Consider the following 22,169-nt stretch of genomic DNA (forward strand, 5'->3'; position numbering starts at 1 on the left):
TTTGCATGTGGGTCACTGCCACGGCATGGCTTAAGGAGCCATGTAGGTCCATGCCTAGGATCCAAATCCGAGAACACCAGCCAGCGAAGGGGAGCATGCCAGACTTAACCACTGTGCCAGGGGCTGGCCCAAAACTGAAAAAATTTTTTCAATGTATCTACTGACTGCAAGGTATTAGCCAGTGACCTTGGGGAAGTTACATAATCCCTCTCAACTTTTTTTTTAATTTTCAAAATGGGAATAGTAATAGTTCATAATTCATACCTTTGTCAGGAAAACTTGGAAGTGTTAACGTATTATGTGGGCAAATGGCCTGGAAATTCAAATGATGTAAAATTTCTGATTTACTTACCTAAAGGTTAATAAGAGATCTTATTTTTCTATTTTAAAATATGGATGGTGGTAGGTATTAAACTGCTAAGGTATTTAAATTCCACTGGCTACATTTAAAAGAGTGATTAATAGTTTTATTTTAAAATGTCAATATTTGCAATACGCTAGGAATTCCATCTTTTGCAACTCTTCATGACGAAAAATTTTGTTAACTAATTGTATGGGGAGTTAGTGTGTTTTGAAATTTGGTATATAAGCAAATATCCTAGAAGATCATTGCTGAGAAGTGCTAACAAGCACTTCAAAACCAGAGAGTTGCCTAAATTCGGACACTGCTTAGCAGGAAACGGATAAAGGCATTTCATTTACACGCTTCCCTAGCCTTGTCGTGAAGAGAATTGAATTTGCGTCAACCCGGCCCCGCGTTCTTGCCATTCACGCAGCCTGTAGTAGCCACTTGCCACCGACAGGTGGCAGACGTCAACAGGCTCCAGGGGGCGGGCCGCCCGAGCACGCCTCTCCGTAGCCCTCTGGTGCCTCTCGGCTTCCGTTGAGCATCGAGCAAGATGGCAGCCTCCGAGACGGTTAGGCTACGGCTTCAATTTGATTACCCACCGCCAGCCACGCCGCACTGCACTGCCTTCTGGCTTCTGGTCGACTTGAACAGATGCCGAGTGGTCACGGATCTCATTAGTCTCGTTCGCCAGCGCTTCGGCTTCAGTTCTGGGGCCCTCCTGGGCCTCTACTTGGAGGGGGGGCTCTTGCCCCCCACCGAGAGCGCGCGCCTGGTGCGAGACAACGACTGCCTCAGGTGCGCGCGCAGCGGGCCGGGCGGCGGGCCGGGGACGCGCCTGCGCACGCCCGTGGGCGCCTCGGGGCCGGGAGACCGCGAGGGAGTGGGGGAGGGGGAGGCGGAGGGGGAGGGGTGGGCGTGGGGTGGGGTTGTCAAACCGCACATTTGTGAACCCAGAGATTCTGATTGGTCTAGGCAGGTATGGGGCTCCGGAATCTGCATGGTAAGGAGCATCCTTCCTCGGGATGCTTCTGGTGCGGCTGGTTGGTGGACCAAACTTGGAAAAACTCCGATCTTGTGTGTGGGTAGGGCCGGTGTTTCTTAAAGCTTGATGTAGGAAGCCATCTCTTAGCCAGGCGCTGTGTGAGGTGCGCAGGAGGCAGGTGTGCCTGCGACCCGGCCTTCCCCTGGCGGCTGGCGGGGTCAGGGGCGGGAGACCCAAGCAAGCAGAAACAGTCCTGTTTTCCGCATAAGGGCAGGTTGCTCGCCCTTATGCTCCTGCGAGATTCCCTGAGACTTCTGGTGGGTGTCATTCTGTGTCCCACTTGGGCGTTTTGTGGTTCGCTTAAATAGGTGTTCGGGACTTTTTGGGTTGTGAATTGCGAAACAAAATAGTTTTAAATATGCTTGTGGAAATTTTTAAAAATAATACTGAAATGAGTCTAGAGGAGCAATTGTGGTATGAGTCGTCCGTGTGTGGTTGATTTGTCCCAATAAAATAAGACATGATCATTTCAGTTCGGATTCGTATCTTGGACTGATTTCTTCAGGGCTCCTTTGTAAAGCTTCAGCTACAGTGAATAAATTCTAGAGCTGTGACTCAGGCTACTTCCTCTTGCTTGCCCTTTGTGGAATATTCCTTTCCCCAGAGCATGTCCAATTCTTAAGATTTCTTCAGAACATCAGGGAATTTAATTGGAACAATTACTACCTCTTTGAGAGTGTGTGTATTGCTCTCTCTTAAAATCAGGAATGTAGGATTTATTAATATTGTTTAGCTGTTTCTAATGACAATCTGAAATAGTCCAATTTTCAAAGAGTTCTTTTTCCTTTTTATTGACTGTGAAGTGGATCTCCATTCTCACTGCAGTTTAGGGACTATTTAAATATTACAATTGTAATATGAAGTTTACTTTCTGAACTATCCCCTGCCTAATGAATTAATAACTTGCCGCTAGCTAACTGCAGTTATCCTTCAATCAATGAATCATTTGGGCATCATACTCTTTATAATGAACTTAATGTCAAAAGCAAACTATGGGAGCTGTCATAAGAAATACATACAGCACAATGGCAGGCAGAATTCCTACTAAACATTTCAAATGCATGGTTGCCTATGGCAAGAAATACCTCTGTCGCTGGCTTCAGTGGTAAATGATACAGATCTTAGGAAAAAATTGAACCTGGAAAAGTTTTATATGTTTTTGTGGTTTCCTGTCCCCCCAGTCATTTTCTGTCTTCCCTTGACAGACTCACTTTTGTCAGAACAGAAGAAAACGTGTTCTCTTTTCTCAAAGGTACCTAGTATTGTTGGAGCAGCCAAAAATAACTAGTTTCATGCTTCTGTATATTCTGTTGTGTGAGGCTGGCAGTCAGACTGGATAATTATACTAGGTTATGCTGCTATGTGCAGAAGATGGTCGAGAAAGGAGAGATCATCGCGGAACACAAATGGTCGGGGAATTTAGCTGTGCCTTGAAGAATGGGTAGGAAACGTTGGACGGCCTCGTTGTGGAGGCGGAAGCCAGCCTGACTTGGTAAAGAGACAGTCCGACCAGCAGAAGGATTCTGTGGGGCTTGCTGGGAGTACCAAGAGAAGCCTAATGGGGAAAGGTGGAGCGAGGTTGGGGGAATCTTGAAATAACCCCAGAGCTTCAAGAGGCGTCTCTGTGCTTGTGTGCCATGGTCGTTTCCTCACAGCCCATTCCCAAGGTGAAGGTGTTGGCAGGTTTTTTTTTTTCGGCGGCCTCTCTCCTTGCCTTGCAGATGGCTCCCTTTTCACTGTGTCCTCACATGAGCTTTTCTCTGTGCGCAGGCTTTCCTGGTGTCTCTGTGTGTGTCCCAATTTCCTCTCTTAGAAGGACACCAGTCAGATTGGATTAGGGCCCACCCTAATGGCCTCATCTTAATTTTATCATCTCTTCCAAAGCCTTGTCTCTAAGCACCGTCACTTTCTGAGGTACGGGGGGTCAGGGCTTCAACATATGAATTTTTAGGGGACATAATTCAGCCCATAACGCCCCCTGAAGAGGGCTCCACAGAGGCCTGGCCGCAGCAGCTGTTTGGGAGAGCGACCAGGTGGAGTGGAGGTCTCTCTGTTAAGTCATTCTGTGAGGAAACGAGAGGTGTTCTCTCTTTCACTCTTTTGACTCTCTGTGGCACTTAATACTTGATTAATTTTAGTAATGGATTCTCATTTCATATTACTGTAATGAGTAGCTCCTTGGCTAGCCAGTCAAGCCCCTCTGAAGTGTCTGTGAGGGCTGACGTGTCTGTGAGGGCTGACGTTGCCTAGGAGGGCTGACGTTGTCTGTGAGGGCTGATGTTGCCTGTGAGGTCTCATGTGTCTGTGAGGGCTGACGTCTGTGGGCTGACGTTGTCTGTGAGGGCTGACGTTGTCTGTGAGGGCTGTTGCCAGTGAGGGCTGACGTTGCCTGAGAGGGCTGACATGTCTGTGAGGGCTGGTCATGGGAGTTAAGAAGACAAAGTGTCTGAAGCAGGCTGAGGGTAGTTTGGTTTCCTGAAACCTCGAGTGCCAGAGATGATACCTGCCATTAAGATTGCTGATCTTTGTGCAGCTCTGGGTCTCTTGACAGTGAATATTGTTTACAGCATGCTAGTGGTTTCTAGGCTATAAAATACTGAGAGCTGTTCTCTCTCACTGAGGAACATGTTTGTCTAATGCCTATGGGTAAACAGAGACCAGTGGAAGTTAGGCCTGGGCTGCTTTCATTCTGGAACATTTATTTGTGGTCCCTTCCCATTCTTTTTTTTAAAACAAAAACAAAAAAATGTTTATTGTTAAAGACATTGTATTTCAAAATTGTTCAAAGTAAAAAAGTTCCTTATTTCTCTTCTCACATACTCTTCCCACATCCCACTCTCTGGAAGTATCCTCAGTTATGTTTGGGGCATAGCTTTCCAGATCCTTTCCATACAAGTGCAAAATAAGTACTTATACTTTTAAATACACGTGTCATCATAATATACATATTGTCCTGCACCTCACTTTTGTACCTGACATATTGTGGATATCCTTCATTTTAGTATATACAGTATGTGATGTATATTCTTTTTAAATGCCATACAATACTCCTTTGTATGATCATGTCAGTTCTTTTAACCAGCCCCTTGTTAATGGGCATTTTAGGATTTCTTAGTTCATTTGAGCTGCTATAACAAAAATACCATAAACTGGGTGGCTTATAAACAACAGAAATTTGTTTTTCATAGTTCTAGAGGCTCAGGAGTGCAAGATCAAGGTGCCAGCAGATTCAGTGTGTGGTCGGGGCTCGCTCTCTGGTTCACGGATGGCACTTTCTCATTGTGTCCTCACATGGTGAAGGGGAGTAGGGAGCTCTGTGGGGTCTCTTTTGTCAGAGCACTAATTCCGTTCATGAGGGCTCCACCCTCATGACCTAGTCACTTCCCAAAGGCCCCACTTCCTAACACCATCACCTTGAGGGTTAGGATTTCAACATATGAACTGGGGGGGACACAAACCTTCAGACCATGGTAGTTGTTTTCTGTTTTTCACTTTACATACTTCTGTAATGAATATTGTATGTTTTTGTGTACTTTGGTAATGATTCAGTAGGATACATTCCTAGAAGAGGTATTCCTTGGTCAAATGTTAAAATTTGATAGATACTGTCAAATTGGCCCCCAGAAAACTTGTGCAGTCTGTATGTATGCCAACAATATATGGTGGAAAGTTTGGTCCTAATTGGTTGTCTCAGAATTGTAACTTGAATCATAGCATTGCTACAAATGAAAACAAATGGATCAAGAATGTCAGAGAAGGATCCAATATTCTGGAAGTTCCCAGAAGTTTTTAGATTCACGGGATGCCCAGCTAGCTTTTGCCAGTTTAAGAATTACTTCCTTCCTGCTAGATGCTGAGGTCCACAGCTGGGAACAGAAGGTAATGTGTTTTTATAACTTAAATCCCTGCTCTGTCAGAGTTTTATTTCTCTCGATATCAGTAGCATTATGTTACCTTGACTTGTAGGTGTCTGTGTATTTGTGTATTCTGAAGAATAATTGAGGAATTTTTTCAATTACCACATTGAGATAACTCCACAGGATTACTATACCTTGAAAAAATTGAAAGAATGCTTATAACTTCTTATTAATCAGTTGTACTTTATTTTCAAATAGGATTGTGTACATCTTTCCCTGGTCACTGAAAAAACTTGGTGAAAAATATGGCTGGATATAAATGTACTGAAAGTGTAATGTGTGTTTTTAGCAGGCATCTTTAAGTACCCAACGTGTGCTTGACGTTGGAAACACTCAGCTTTCTGTCATTGGGCCGCATGTGTTAGAATTAGCCATTGCCAGTTCATGGAAGAACAGAATTCCTTTACTATAGTGTAACCATTTTGGATGGAGTGTGTATTAGTCAGAGCTCTGCAGAGAAACAGAAGTAATAGGAGATGATATAGGTAGCTATATAGATAGAGATATGAGATTTATTGGAAGGAATTGGCTTATGAGGTAATGGAGGCTGAGAAGTCCCAAGATCTGTAGTCGGCAAGCTGGAGACCTAGGAGAGCCAATGATAAAGTTATAGTCCGAGTCTGAAGGCCTGAGAACCAGAAGAGTTGGTGGTGTTTAAGTTCTAGTTCTGGTCTGAGTCCAAAGGCAGAAGACCCATGTCCCAGCTCAAAGGTAGTTAGGGAGAGAGAGCAAATTCTCCCTTGCTCAGTCTTTTATTTTATTCTATTCAGGCCTTCAGCGGATTGGGTGAGGCCCACCCACATTGGGAAAGGCAGTCTGCTTTACTTAGTGTACCAATGCAAATGTTAATCTCATCCAGAAGCACCCTCACAGACATACCCAGAACAGCGTTTAAGCAAATAACTGGGCACCCCATGGCCCAGTCAGGTTGACACATTAAATTAATAATCACAAAATATGGAATTTTACAATGGCTATCACTACCCCAGAGAACATGAATTATTCAGTAGTTTCCTATTTAATTTAACCAAAATAAAAATGAAATCTGATTTCAAAAAAAGCAGCCCACATTTCAAAACAGAAATAGATACTTAGCATTATCACCATTTGGGGTAGGCAACATAATATAGTGGAAGGATGGTGAGCTTTTTTTTTTTTTTTAAAGGTTTTGTTTTTCCTTTTTTTCTCCCCAAAGCCCCCTGGTACATAGTTGTGTATTTTTTTTTAGTTGTGGCTCCTTCTAGTTGTGGCATATGGGACGCCACCTCAGTGTGGCCTGATGAGCGGTGCCATGTCCATGCCCAGGATTCGAACCCGCAAAACTCTGGGCTGCAGAAGTGGAGCACGCAAACTTAACCACTTGGCCACGGGGCTGGCCCCAGATTGTGAGCTTTGAAGTTAGACAGACTGAGGTTTGAATCTCATTTCTGCTGCTTATTAGCTGTGCGTCTTGGGCAAGTTACTTGTCTGAACTGTAATTTTGTGATCTATTTTAAAGTGAAAGATGCCTACTTCCTGGTGGTGTTTAGATTAGAGAAAATGTATGGAAAATGTTTGGGATGCAGTAGATATTCAATAAATAAAACTAGTCATTTGAAAGTTGACCATAAGTTAGGTCATTTAGGCTATTTTGTTGAAAAGAGTCTTTTGTTCTTAAGTGACGTTTTCTCGTTGCCTGATGGTAGTGACAGTTGGCAGTCATCTCAGTATGTAACCACGTCCTGGAGACATGCTTATGAATTACTCACCCTGGCTTTCTCTCTTATTCTTTTGATAGAGTTAAATTAGAAGAGAGAGGAGTTGCTGAGAATCCTGTAATAGTCAGTAATGGTGACGGTACTCATTCATTACCTAGAAAAGCAAAGAAGCGGGCATTTAAGTTGGAGGAGGATGAAGAAACCGAACTAGGTTACAGAGACTCAAAGAAGCATTGGAAGAGGCAAGAGAACAATGACAATGAGAGGACCTTGGATCCAGAATCAAAAGCTGTCACAAATGAGAGTGTGAGGAAAAAAAACAAGAGGAAAAACAAAGCCACATGTGGTCTAGTGGATGATGATGATGAAGAGACCAAAAGAAAATCACCAAAGAAAAAGGAGAAATGTGAATATAAAAAACAAGCAAAGAATCCCAGGTCTTCTAAAGCACAGACAGTGAAGGAATGGCCCATCCAGAAGCATAGTCCTCCAAAACATTCTCCTGCCAGAAACAGCACTGTTAAATCCAAAAGGAAAGGTGCCGTGGACGTTCGTGCAAAAGACAGTCCCAGTTCCTCCTCAGAGTCTGAGTCTTATCATGAATCAACCAGTGATGGTCTCAGCAATGTCATCGTGGAGGTCAGAAATTCCTCAGAGAAAATATCCACTGAGTTATCAAAGGGAATACCCTCTACAAAAAAGACAGCTGCCAACAAACCGAATATAAAAACTGCGTTTAACTCTACCCCCACCAAGGGCAAGACCACCAGAGCATCATCTTCTAGTTCAGACTCTAGTTCAGATTCAGAGGACCAGTGTGTGTTGTCAAAGAGCACCCCGGAGCGGGCTGCAGGTCTCTTGAAGACAGTAGGCCTCTTTGCAGGAAGGGGTTGTCCAGGTCCAGGGCCATTAGCACAGACTCCACATGCTACTGGATGGAAACACTCTGACTCAAATGCTGGCAGGCAGGCTGCTGGGCCTCCTCCCAACGTGACTCTCCCCACCAGTATGGGAAGAGGTTGGGGTAGAGGAGAGGACTTTCTTTCTTGGAAGGGAGCTCGGGGTCGGGGCATGCGGGGGAGAGGCCGAGGACGAGGGCATGCTGTTTCCTGTGTTTTAAATAGAAACGCTGAATATCAGAAGCAGCAGCAATTAAATGAAATGATAACAAACTCATCTACTATTATCCAGGCAAGTATTATTTATTGTGAATTTACCCTATGTTGTGTGTCTGGAGTTGATGTCATGGGTTCCCAGTTTCTCACCAGTTACAAAGTCACACGACTAATACTGTTTTTCAGAATCCAGTAGAGACACACAAGAAGGACTACAGTCTGTTACCGCTGTTAGCAGCTGCCCCTCAAGTTGGAGAAAAGATTGCATTTAAGGTATGTTTTCAAACAACAACAAAAAAGATTATTCCCCCTCCAAATGAGCTTACTCATTAGCAGATCAGGTTAAATATATTTTAAAAAAACCTTTCCAGATCATATCTTTCATGTTCTCTTGCCTAGCTCAGTGTTTGCTTTGTGAATGAATAAAAATGGCTTAGCCTGGTGTCTAGGACCTAGCAAGGCTCAACGAAAGAAGGCTATACATATCACCAGAAAGCCCCCAAAACCCAGAGAAACCTCTCCCACTGGAACCCCTGTTTTACCATAGGTTCATGGCAGGGCTCCCCGAGTGGTGGAGTGGGCACCCCAACACTGCATGTTTTCTCGGGGGTTGGGGAGAGGTGCTACAGGGCTTGTGAATTTGTGGGGTTTTTCTTTTTTAGCTTTTGGAACTAACATCTGATTATTCTCCGGATGTGTCTGACTACAAGGTAAGGCTGTTTATTTGAAAATAGTTGTGTCAGTGTATTAAAGAAGCTAAAGTCATATTTAATACTGCTAATGTGGATAATATAGATTTTTTTGAGTAAAGAATGTTGTAAAGTAGAAATGGAAAACGTCAAAATGTAAACTTTTGAGTAGTATCCCTGTGTGGTCTCCCAGTGGTATATTCCTTAGGCTTGGGAAGATTGTAGAATGAGAATGACGACTTTAATTTTTTAGTCACTTTTTTCTAATCAGCTTAGACATAGAGACTTATTTGAGTACCCCTCCTCCATGATCCTAAACTTTGAAAGAAAAGAATAGCTCTCAGCCAGAAAGTTTGACTGTTTTCATCACAGGAATCTATTTTCTATATTTGTGAATTACTACTGGTTATTATGGTCTAATATGGTTTCTTTTACCTGAACAGTTAACCACAGGTAATTCACAAATACTATCCTTGGCATTTACTCACTTAGTGTCTATATGAGACTTCATATTGGCATATGAGCTTTATAACAGCTCAGTAAAAGCTTGACTCAGTCAATGGGATTACAGAATTACGTGTTTCCTTCCCTTTTTCACTCATTCAAAATTTTGTTGAAAATCTTGTTAAAATGCATAGTTTCTTATTTTGATGTAATATACAGAATATAAGTACATTTTTAAAAAGTAATAATTGGTAATGTTAATATAGCAATATAAAGTACGAGGAGATTTGATTTAATCTGAGTTGATACCTTGGAAGACTTTTAAAATCTTGGTGAGAACCTTTTTTCAAAAGCAGCCTAGGAGAAGAATCAGTTTGTGGAGGGCCTGGTCAGTTACTTCTGGGTAATTGGTGTTTTATCATATTTTTCATCTTCTTAGCCCCTTTAATATGGGTGACCATATAATTTATCATCTCAGCAGGACACTTGTGAGTGAAAAGGGTTAATATCATATTAATAATTATGCTGGAAAGATGTGTAAACAGATGTGTTGTGGGCAAACCAGGATGTTTTGTCACGCTACCATAGATAACTAATTTAAATCTGTGATATGTGAGGAAATGGAAATAAATATAGAATTGATACAGCCACAGCCTCTACAAGTTGTGATTCTGGATGATACTGATTTTTTTAAATGCATATTAAATAGTGCTCATCATAGTGATTACCTTGAAAAGCTATTTGCTTACTTTCTTTCTGGGTATTTTTAGAACTTTTTTGAAAGTGCTTTCAAAACCATTTTGAGAGTGAAAAATCAATTGCTCTTTTTTGCTTTGGCCTCAAGTGCTGTTATCCAGCTTGAGCACCGGCTTCATCACTAAGGTTGTCTTCAAAAGTCAAATCTATCTGCAAGAGATGTAGTCTCCTCAGCCCCTGACGCTGTCTCATTTGTACCTGTGGGATTTTAATTTATGGAGGTGACTGAGTGATGATACAGAGAGTCAATGCTATTGAAAGAGGAGTTTCTTACTTGTGTGTGCTGAGAGAAGGGGAATGCCACATTGAGCAGCACCACGGAGGAAAGCACCTGGGTGTGGTCAGGAGGCAGAAGCAGGAGGGAGGAGAAAGCCTGGGCCAGAGCCTGTATTGGGGTTTTCTCGGGCAGGCAAGACAGGGTGGGGGAAATGGGGTAAGGTTGGCTAGCTTGAATGACTAGCAGGCTTTGGCCTATCGGGGTGGTCCCTGGTTGTGTGTACCTGACCTTGGGATGGTTTAGATCAGGGGATTTTGGCTTGGTGTGTGAGAGTTTTATTTCCCCTACATATTGATTTATTTTTAAATTTTTTTATTGAGATAAAATGCACGTAACATAAAATTCACCATTTTAAGTATTTTAAAGTGTATAGTTCAGTAGTTTTAGTATATTCACAATGTTTCACATGATGATTTTTGACTTGGACTTTTGTTTTTGAAAGGAAGGAAAAATATTAAGCCACAATCCAGAGACCCAGCAAGTAGATATAGAAATTCTTTCATCCTTACCTGGTGAGTCTTCTAGAAAAGAATTTGAAAATTTAGGCTCTTCATATCTAAATTGGTTTCTAAATAGCTTTTATACGCAGGAGCTGCTGTCTTCATTGGCCCCGCGATTAACTGGTGCTCTCCACTCCCTCTGTCAGCACAAGGCAGCCTGGGGGCCTGGGCTCCCTCCCACTAGTGGAGTTGTGTGTCTGCTAAGAGTTGTTGGATTTGTTCCCAAAGCTATTAGGCCAGTTGTTCTTATTAGTGTAATTATGTAACTTCATAAAAATTACATGAACTGATGAAAATTGATTACAAAAAGAATTATTTCTATGAAACTTAAGTTGAATGCTGACTCAGGAGTGTTAACTAAAATATTTGCTGTTGAACTATGTGTGGGTGGGTCAGCTATAAGAGATTGGGAGGAATTCGGTAAAAATCTGGAAAGATTCTGCACTTAGATTACCTTGCTAGTTTTTGTATTCTTGTATCACTTAAAAAAACTCAAAACTGGAAATGTGGAAATCACAGACACACTTTAAGGATATGGTTTATAAAAGGACAGCTCTAGTCCTTGGACTCATCAGACCGACTCAGCTCTATTTCAAAAGATTGGCAAATGCACAATGCACCTGCTTCTGTGGGTTAAGTCAAAATAAAATGTCTAAAGTGTACGTGTATACACACTCTTCCACATTATTTTAAATGGTTCCTTGCTTTATCTGTGATTCACTCCACCCGTCATTGCTTCTGAAATCCTGGCATAAGAAGGCTTTTACTGCATATGGCTTAACTTGGGTAATGTTGTAGTGGTCCCTGGCCAGAGAGCGAGGGAGATCCCTTTTTCTTTAGCAGACTCTATGGCAATTAATTATCTTCTGTTTGTGTTTAAATAAGGTAATGGATAAAAGATTCAAAACTCCAGCACACAGAAATCAGTCAAAGGATTCTTCCACAAAGTCCCTTTATGGTTAGACATAACTTACACTGGTTTTCCAGCCTTCTTCTGATTAGGTTTCCTTTGAAGAAACCCTCCTTCTTAGGAATCGTGGACGGAGAAGTTTGTCCCTAGTCAGATTCCATGGACACAGCCTGATCACTGCTTGTCGGGTGGTTGACAGTGATGACTTTCAATTAGAACTTTCTTTATTTGGGGCATCAAGAAATGGCTTTGTCTGTGCTATATAGAAATACTGGTAGTCCTCACTTTGCATGGTTCTAATATACATGAACTTCAGTTACCATGCGTTAGTTCAATAACACCAGTCTCCCAGTGACATTGGGTATGATAACTAACTGTGAGTAATTGCATAACGTGTTGCTAGCTCTTCAGTCCATAAGTCACTATGTAAATAACTGATGCCCATCATGACCAGTGACCAATCACATCACTTCTTTCAGAGTCTCTTGGTGATTGGTCAGTATGCCTCTGTTACTCAGTTCCCATACACACAGCAAAATATATGGTTGTGCTGCCTCCGTGTCTCTCAGTGATAAATTCACATGACATTTTACAAAAATAGGTAATTGAAATAGGGAGTGGATCAACAAAGATGAAAGCACAATAAAGAAACAAAAAGCGAACATGCTGGAAGTGACATCCAAATGGAATTTCAGTGGAATTATAGAAGAAATACTTAACCATGGGAGTGTTGACACTGGTTTGTGTGAACTTCCTGACACAAGTGAGGAAAGTGGTTGTGACTAAAGGAATGACCATGTCCCGGAAGTGACATCAGCAAAAAAACCTTCACAAAATTGTGAAAAAGAACACTCTCAGAGCTATTTCATGACATTAAGGACAAAATATTGGAAGCTGACCCAAACTTAGAAAGGAGTATGACAGTTCTGCAAAGCATAGAAGAAATTCTCACTCTGTGTTGTTACATGACAAGAAGGCAAGCACTGTTCAAACTACCCTTGATACGTTTCTTACAAGAAATAGGACTCTTTAATTCTCAGCATTTCTAGTGTTTTAAATTACAGTGTAGGGCCCGCCCCATGGCCGAGTGGTGAAGTTCATGCGCTCCGCTTCAGTGGCCCACAGTTTCGCAGGTTTGGATCCTGGGTGCGGACATGGCACCACTCGTCAGGCCATGCTGAGGTGGCATCCCACACAGCACAACCAGAGGCACTCACTCCTAGAATATGCAACCATGTACTGGGGGGCTTTGGAGAGAAGCAGAAGGACAAATAAAACAAAACAAAAGACTGGCAACAGTTGTTAACTCAGGTGCCAATCTTTAAAAAAAAAATTACAGTGCACTCCTTAGTTTTACTATTTTTTCATTTTTCTGTACACTAAAAGTTTCAATGTTTTGACAGAAATTTTTGAAGATTGTCAGGCAATCATAATTTTCCCATTGATAATATTGTTTTGTATGATTTCAGGCTGTGTGGTCATTTTTATGGCCCCACATTACCCTGCAAAGCGAGGACCAGTGTATTACCAAGTAGTAAGCATGTATAATTTCTGAGAACAGAGCAAGATATAAGTATTTTGCAGAATTCATACTACCTTCCCCTGTTGAAACATCAATTATCTTTTTGGATTATCTTGTGGTTACACATTCTTTTCTGGGAGTACCAGTGATAGTGTATCAAGCTTGTTTCTTTTTGCTTTTTCTCCCCAAATCCCCCCAGTACATAATTGTATATTTTAGTTGTGGGTCTTTCTAGTTGTGGCATGTGGGACGCCGCCTCATCATGGCCTGACGAGTGGTGCCATGTCCACGCCCAGGATGTGAACCGGTGAAACCCTGGGCCGCCGAAGCGGAGTGTGTGAACTTAACCACTCAGCCACGGGGCAGCCCCTCATTTCTTTTTGATGAAGGAAAGATTGTCTCTGATAAGTGGCTCAGAAGCTCCCATCTGCTGGTGCAGGGTTTTCTGAGGCCCTTCTTCCTGAGCACTCCGTGCTTTCGTGTGCGTACCCAGCCTCCACATCAAGGGACAGTTTGTTCGTGCTTGTTTTTCTAATGACATAAATTCCCTGAAGAGGAACATTTTCACTACTGGGAAATGACTTATTGTCTCTGCTCCCTACCGTCTGGTTTCAGCTGTGAAAGAACCTGGGAAATTTGATTTGGTTTATCACAATGAAAATGGAACTGAGGTAGTGGAGTACGCTGTGATGCAGGAGAAGAGGGTAGGTGCACTTCTCTTCTTGGGATTGCTTGCTCTCTCGACTGGTTACTGGTGGTCTGGAAGGTGATGTTGTAGCTTACTGAACTGTCTGTATTAAAGTCATAAAGGATCTAGGCCCTGGGGATCTCTGTCCTGCCTGCAGGGTGACAAGAACAGTGCCAAGTGCCAAGTTAGGGTGCCATCTGGGACCTCCAAGAGCCTACAGGACAAGATGCACAAATAACAAACTCTTTTTTAAGAGTATAAAGTTGCATAGAATCGTAGTCATATAAGAGTTTCAGTAGAAAAGAGTAACTATTTTGAAAACTTTTTTATTGACATATACATTCAGAACAGTTCCCATAAGGGTATAGCTTGAATGATTTTCACAAATGAACATACCCATGTAAGCAGCATGCAGATCAAGAAATAGGACATTAACAGCCCCTTTAGAAATCTCCATTGTGTTTCCTTGCAGTCACTACTCCCCCCTAAATGTTACCACAGTTCGGACTTAACAACGGCATAGAGCTTTGAAGAATGACGTAAAATGATGATTCTGTCTTTTGACTTTGTTTAAATCCTTAAATTGCCATTTTAGGAAGTATATGGTTTGGAGCTTTTTTAGGTAGCTAGACTTCCAGAGATGCTGGCAATGGCTGGCTCATTGGGCTATGCCAGCATTAAAGTAAAAAGAATTTATATTTAAGAAAATACTTCCTCTTAAGGTGTTTATATTTGAAGTGTTATAAACATTATTCTCTAAGTTTTAGTATTGCACACTCTTATTTTATCTGAAATATAAACTTGTAGAAAACCTAACCAGACTGCGTGTTTTGCTTTGTCTTTAGGATAGATGACACTCAAGGATTTATTCCGAAAACACATTTTTAGGGTCTGTGGTAGTATCAGCAGATTTGGCCCAGTCTCCTGTGCGTCTGTATTTGTGATATATGCAGCCCCACTTTTTTGTTGAAATGTATTCTTGGAAACTACCTTGGAAAATTAAACCTTGGAGGCTTTCCTCTCTGTGCCTTAGGAAACAGAGGCCTCAAGTGGAGCCTGTACTAACCTGTTTTGACACTAGGTGGCCCTCATTATTCATCCGTATGGCCAAGTGTTAGGACTTTGCTTTCTCTTGTTAAAATGTGAAGTACCTCCTGTGTTTAGGCAGCACTAGAGAGGAACTACAGAGCTGCACTAAAGGGCGTCACCGTCTGCTGATAACCCTCTGGGCCACATCTGCCTCCCGAGAGGTCCGGGCCGCCTGTCCACAGAGGCTTGTTGGGCAAATCCTTCTGACCCTTTTGTAAGCAGCTGCCATAACCACATCTGCTCTAAATCAAAGAAAGATGGATTATGTTTAATGAAAAATTTAGCTGCCTTCTAGGTAAACAAGTTCTTATACCTGATTGAACTCAGTTTACTGGAACGCAAATTATTTCGAGTCTTCAACCATTCTGCACGAATGGAAATTTACTTGACTGAAGTTTTTAACTGATGAAAACCTGTGTGACCTCAAAATAAAGTCTCTAAACTGAATACTTTGTCTTTTTCCTCAGATCAGTGTTTTTTGGAGAGAGTTGATTGATCCAAGGCTGATTGTTGAATCTCCGAGTAACGCATCAAGTACAGAGCTTGCCTGAGGACGGCCTCTCCACCTCGTGGTCTATAAATGTCTTGTTTGTGAAAGTGGCTATAACCTGAACTTTAAAAAAAAAAAAGATTTGAAAGTTGTATGCATTTTTTGTTCTCTTCACTTTACTGCATAGGAAAAAATCTACCTCATCATTTAAAATAATGTGGGTGTTGCTTTTGTAGCTTCCTCCCCATTTTTTTTCAGGTTTAATTTTAGTAACAAAATTTAAAATATGACATTCCCTGCAGGCATTGTTAGATACCAATATGTATGGTTTCTTCTCTTTTTTAATTTTTTTTTGACCATCAAGTAGCCGTCATCAGTAGGAGTTTCTAATACCGAGTACTAGAAAGTGCTGCATATCTTGTCTCAGTAAGTTTTCTTAAGTAACATTTTAAAATATGAAAGCATGTTACTTGACATAATTTTTTAACATTTGAGTTGTTCCATTAAATGTGGGACAGCTTATAAATTTCAAGTATTTTATACTTGTAATTGTCAAGAATTGACAGGTAGTTGGATTTGTGGCAGGCAGTGAGTTAAGGAATCCTTTCACATCTTTCTCAACTTTAAAATTAAGCCTTCTCAGGGCCCTGTGTCGAGCGGTGAAAGTCAGAGCTCGAGTGTGTGCCTGGGGAAGAAGTGGTGTTCCACCTGGCTGAGAGGACTTCCTGTGAGTTCAGAGCTGGGGACGTGTTTTCTTGCTACAAGATCCCAGGCACCTGGCTGAGTGTGCTGGAGGGCAGATCTTGAACAGAAACTTCCTTTTCTGTGATTATTCAACACGAAACTAAAATGGCTAAATATATACTGTGAAAATTGCTTTCTTTTAACAAAAGATCCGATCCCTCCTTCAGCCTTGCAGATTTTTAAATAAAATCATATTGAACTAAACTTCCATGCTGAGTCATCATGTTTAGCAGAGCATTGCAGATCGCTGTCTTGTTTTATGATCATTGAGAGAGTAAAATTTTCTGGACGAGAAGGTTTGCCTTGACTAAAGAGTCTGGTGTTGCAAAGTTTAGTCCAGGGGAGTTCGTTGGATCTGGGAGCTTTGGACCGCTGAAGATGCCGTCCAGTTTTAAGTCATTGATGTGCATTAAAATGTGGATTTGTTGATTTGTAATGTGGAATATTACTCCAGAAAGAGTGAGATTAACGTCACTAATGGGATCTTGGCCCTGGGGCTCTTGTGGAGCACATTTTCTTTCCGAGGTTTGGAAAACAAATTAAGATAACTAGTAAACACCAACAGATACATGAAAAGATGCTCAGCATCACTCATTGTCAGGGAGATGCAAATCAAAATCACAGTGAGCTATCACACCTGTTAGAATGGCTATATCAAAAAGACGAGATATAGGAGCTGGTCCGGTGGCGTAGCAGTTAAGTGTGCACATTCCGCTTTGGCGGCCTGGGGTTCACCAGTTCAGATCCTGGGTGTGGACATGGTACCGCTTGACAAGCCATGCTGTGGAAGGCATCCCACATATAAAGTAGAGGAAGATGGGCACGGATGTTAGCTCAGGGCTAATCTTCCTCAAAAAAAAAAGATGACATAAGTGTTGGTGAGGATATGGATAAAAGTGAACCCTTATGCACTGTTGCTGGGAATGTAAATTGGTGCGGCCACTATGGAAAACAGCATGGAGGTTCCTCAAAAAATTAAAAATAGAACTACCATATGATCCAGCAATTCCGCTTTTGGGTATTTAACTGAAGAAAATGAAAACACTAACTTGAAAAGATATCTGCGCTCCCCACCATGTTCATTGCAGCATTATTTGCAACAGCCAGGTGTCCATAAATGGGTGAATGGATAAAGGAAATGTGGTGTGTGTATATATGTGTGTGTGTGTGTGTATGTATGTAGTTCAGCCATAAAAAATAACGAAATCTTGCCATTTGCAACAACATGGATGGACCTTGAGGGCATTATGCTAAGTGAAATGAGTTAGAGAAAGACAAATACTGTATGGTTTCACTTATGTGTGGACTCTAAAGAAAAATGAAAAAATTGAAGTCATGGCTACGGAGAACAGATTTGTGGTTGCCAGAGAGAGGCGGGGGTAGTGGGTGGGTGAAATGGGTGAAGGGGATCAAAAGGTACTCCAGTTATAAAATAAGTAAGTCATGGGGATGTAAGTATGGCATGGTGACTATAGTTAATAATACTGTATTTTATATTTGAAAATTGCTAAGAGTAGCCCCACTTGTCAAGCCATGCTGTGGCAGGCGTCCCACATATAAAATAGAGAAAGATGGGCATGGATGTTAGCTCAGGGCCAGTCTTCCTCAGCAAAAAGAGGAGGATTGGCAGCAGATGTTAGCTCAGGGCTAATCTTGCTTAAAAAAAAAAAAGGTATACCATATCCAGTAAATTTAAGTTTGCTTTGTGAAACAATTTACATGTAGCCATGTATGTACTGGAGCACCATGTAAAATGTAAATTTATTTCCTACTGCTTGAAATCAGAGATATAATTGTCAGATGTTATTCTAGGAGTGAGAGAGAAGAGGGGAGATGAAAATAAAGGTGGCAGGCAAAAACCTACATGACAGGGACTAAATCTTTGCCTTACTGCTCCTGGGCTGGTGGTCCAGCCCCGTTCTAGATGAGGAAAAGAGCAAATACACAGATGGCAGCTATTTAGTACAGGGTTATTCCATGGGCTTAACGTGGTAGCTCATCTAACTCCTCTCAATTCAATATTGAATAAACTTGCCCAAGATCAGCCAACCAGAAGAGGGAGAGTCTAGTGTAATTTTAGAGCAGGCTGTTTGGGTGGCTGTCCCTAAAGGGACTGTCCTGGCCTGGGTGTAAGCAGCAATGGGATGCTTCCTTCCCATTTCTGCCACAGCTGCCTTTATCCTCGGGCACATGAGCCCTCTGGCTAATTACATTTCTGCCACCACGACTCAGTTTTGTCCATCTTCAGGTTGTCTACTCACCATTAAGTTTATTAAGTTCCTTTTTTAAAATTGAATGTTTATTATTTTTTTGTTTGGATTAAAAGCACTTTTTTAACTGCTTTATTCATGTGTAGTTGATATACCAAAAACCGCCCATACTTAATGTCTTCAATTTGATGAGTTTGGACATATGCCTACACTCGTGAAACCATTATGACACTCAGGGTAATAAACATCCATCATCTCCAAAAGTTTCCTCCTGCTGTGATTTGTTTTTGTTTTTGTGGTAAGAAGACTCAATGTGAGACCTACGCTCTTAATGACTTTTTTAAGTGTACAATACAGTATTGTTAACTATGTTATACAGCAGATCTCTAGAACTTACTCATCTTGTGTAACTGAAACTTTATGCCCATTGAACAGGAACTCCCCATTCCCCACTACCGCCAGTTTCTGGAAACCACCATTCTCTGCTTCTATGAGCTTGATTATTCTGGATACCTTATATAAGTGGAATCATGCAGTATTTGTCCCTCTGTGACTGGCTTATTTCGCTGAGCATAATGCCCTTTGGTTCATTCACGTTGTTGCATATGGCAGCATTTGCTTTTTTAAGGCTAAGTAATATTCCATTGTATGTATGTACCACATTTTTTATCCATTCATTGGTGCATGGACATTTAGGTTGTTTCCATATCTTGGCTATTGTAAATAATGCTGCACTGACTGTGTCACCATTAAGTTACAAACTGCTTTAACTCTTGGACGTTCAACTTTGTATAAAAAGACTGACCCTGACTTAATCAGTCCAATACCCCACTGGATCATTTTTCCCTTCTTGTGAAAGCTTCAAGCTCTCCAACTCCATTCACATCACTGATGGGATTGGTTTCTTCTTTGCTGGCCTTGTCTTGGATACTGTGGTGATAACTTCCTTACCTGTTAACTTTTTAAAGCTACTTCCAAACCTGGATTGGTGGGATCATTCACTCCCTATTCCTGTAACTCTTCTGAAGGGATGATGGCACCAAAACTCTTCACAGGTGAAAGAACTAGCCCACTCAAAATGTAGGTTCTATTTGGTTCTTATTTTCAACTTCTTTCTTTGTACCTGAAAGATCTTCCCAACTTTCTCCCCCACCTGTACCTTCCTTCCCCCGTGCCAAGTGGGCAGCTCTTGCCCACTTTATTATTCACAAAGATGAGGAGGACTGGCTGGAACGTGCCCTCTCCTCGCTCCCTTCCTTCACAATAATGACTGCTGCTTGGTTTTTCTTCCCAGGTGACCGTTCTCAGCTCTTGCTTGCAAGGCCTGCTGTTTCAGCCTAGATCCAACCAGGAGAGAGAAATCACACAGTGATTCAAACTCCAAAAGTTTAAAGAGTTACTAACTGCAACAGGGATTGGAATGAGCGGCTGGCTTTTAAGAAATAAAGAGAACATAGGAATAGCAGATATGAGGAGCAGCACTACCCCCGGGGCTGAGATAGAGCCCCAACACCACTGTCGCCAGGCTGTGATCCAACCTTGTTGGGAGGTCATGGCCATACCTCACTGAAGGGTAGAGAAGTCACTGTGATGCTGCACTAGCAGAACTTGCTGGAGATTCACCATCTTTCAAGTGCTGACACATTTAATTATGTGATATTTTAGAATTATATTTATCAATATTGCCAAATATCTGATCTCATCAGAAAAGTCTTTAAGTATTGGGAAGCTGTCAGTTCACTGTAGCAGGTACGAGTTTTCCAAAATTCTAGTTTTTGCTTGAAAGCTCAAATCTTTTCACTGGCAACTAACAGTCAGTTGTTCTCCTGGAAGTGAGAGGCTCCGTTCATTGTCAAGAAAATGAGTGCCAGTACTCACGTCTGATGATCACAGGCTTTCTGTGAGTAATTATTTCAAGTAACAACGGTGTTCCATGAGAAATGCAGGCAGCTCAGCTCACAATGCTACAACTGCACAAGTGCTTTTCCTTGAGGCGCCCACTGTACTATGGTATGCAGTGGAAGATATGCCTTTAAGGGTCACAATTTAACAATGTAATTGTCACTGCTCTATCAAAGACACGCTTAAGTACAACTGGTTTTTTTTTTCCTACTGTGAGTAGAAGGCAAGCATTACCACTGGCTAGATTCATGCTGAAGTGCAACAGTTCATTGCTTTTGCACCATCACTGCAAACATCAATGCACTGAAAAGACAAATAACATCTTAGTAGTTTGACCTCGTGGACCCCCTAAAAGCATCTTGAGGACCTGCAGGAGACCACAGACTACACTTAGAGAACTGCTGGCATGGTGGAAAGAAAACGAGTTTTGAAGTCAGAGTTGGGTCCCCATCTGAGCCGAGTGATGTAGGGTGAGTATCTTCATTTGTGGAATGGGCTTAACTCACCCTTAGACTTATAATGAAAAGTCAAAACAGTGCTTGTAAAATGTGACATTTAGGAAGTGTTCGTCTACTCTTAAGCCTCTAATCAGACTCAAAAGAGGCTAATTAGGGGCTGGCCCCGTGGCCGAGTGGTTGGGTTCACACGCTCCGCTGCAGGCGGCCCAGTGTTTCGTTGGTTCGAATCCTGGGTGCGGACATGGCACTGCTCATCAAGCCACACTGAGTCAGCGTCCCACATGCCACAACTAGAAGGACCCTCAACGAAGAATACACAACTATGTACCGGGGGACTTTGGGGAGAAAAAGGAAAAAAATAAAATCTTAAAAAAAAAAAAGAGGCTAATTAATAAACTCCAGCTCATTAACGTTCAGGAGGAAAAGTCACAACTGGGTATTGATATCGAACCTGAAGTGAGTTCACTTACCCGTTGCGCAGAAAGCCAATCTCTGACACCGGGTGTGGTGGAAGAATGTAGGAGTTTTATTATTGCACAGCACTGAGCAAGGAGAGAGGGCAGCTAACGCTGAAATCCCAAACTCCCTGAAAAGCTAAAAGGAAGGGATTTTATTTGGGGTTTTAGGTAGGGGAGGGGGAGCATATGGCCTTGCTGGTCAGAGCTTTCCCACCAGCCTGTCTTTGGCCTTGAGACTACTTGATGAGAGGAGGGAGCCCGTGACCTTGCTGGTCAGCAGCTTTCCCACCAGCCTGTATCTCTTTGTGGGGAGGAGATAATGAATTCAGGTGCTTGTCCTTGGCGGTGTCTGTCTCCATGAAGGATGGTGGATTCTGGAGCCAGGAAGCCAGGGAGTAAGCAGGGAATGAGTGTTTTGGTTTTAACACCACATATGCCGGTTTAATGTAGGGAAACTGCTATCAGGGTCGGTATCAGTATCAGCGTGGGACAGTCTTCATGGTGGGTTCACTTCATGTTGCAGTTGATTTAGTCAAAGGGCTGTTTAAGTGATTCAGGTACCTCCATGGGAATGTGACAGCCATGAGAATATCAGCTCTCTGTGCCCCAGTGGACTCGGGGAGAAATAAAGCTCTGATCTAAACCGTGAGCCTTCACTGAAATCTCTGCATTCAATCTTTGGTCACTGTAGGGTCATAAAGTGTTAAAGCCAGAAGCCCTCTTTGAATAGTGAAGCCCAAGCTCCATTTTACTCTGAGACAATGGTCCCAGAGGAGGTGAAAGAACAGTGTGCAGTTAGAATGTGGGCTCTCGAGTTGGATGACCTGGGTGCAAATTCTGCCTTGGCATCTTAGTCACTTCACCTTGGACAAGTTATCTAACCTTTCTAAGCTCAGTTTCCCCATCACAGTA

At 42.1% G+C, this 22,169-nt stretch overlaps 1 protein-coding gene across 2 annotated transcripts; it reads left to right on the forward strand.

Moving 5' to 3' along the window:
- Nucleotides 1-870: 870 nt before the first annotated feature.
- Nucleotides 871-16,433, forward strand: COIL (coilin). Of its 2 annotated transcripts, XM_014851812.3 has the most exons (7): nt 871-1,144; nt 7,086-8,196; nt 8,307-8,393; nt 8,783-8,830; nt 10,729-10,798; nt 13,834-13,922; nt 15,463-16,433. In XM_014851812.3, the coding sequence occupies exons 1-7, from the start codon at nt 900-902 to the stop codon at nt 15,544-15,546; spliced, it is 1,734 nt and encodes a 577-aa protein (XP_014707298.3). In that variant the 5' UTR covers nt 871-899; the 3' UTR covers nt 15,547-16,433. The 2 variants fall into 2 exon arrangements, with proteins under 2 accessions (XP_014707298.3, XP_044601233.2); XM_044745298.2 differs by lacking the exon at nt 13,834-13,922.
- Nucleotides 16,434-22,169: the final 5,736 nt, after the last annotated feature.

This window comes from Equus asinus, chromosome 13 (assembly GCF_041296235.1).
Source record: "Equus asinus isolate D_3611 breed Donkey chromosome 13, EquAss-T2T_v2, whole genome shotgun sequence".
NCBI classification, from domain to species: Eukaryota; Metazoa; Chordata; class Mammalia; order Perissodactyla; family Equidae; genus Equus; species Equus asinus.

Bases quoted from the DNA above. Each gene is read 5' to 3' on its own strand.
- COIL (XM_014851812.3), top strand. From the start codon at position 900: ATGGCAGCCTCCGAGACGGTTAGGCTACGGCTTCAATTTGATTACCCA. The intron at 8,197-8,306 runs GCAAGTATTATT...ACTGTTTTTCAG, and splicing joins ACTCATCTACTATTATCCAG to AATCCAGTAGAGACACACAA. The intron at 10,799-13,833 runs GTGAGTCTTCTA...GTCTGGTTTCAG, and splicing joins AATTCTTTCATCCTTACCTG to CTGTGAAAGAACCTGGGAAA.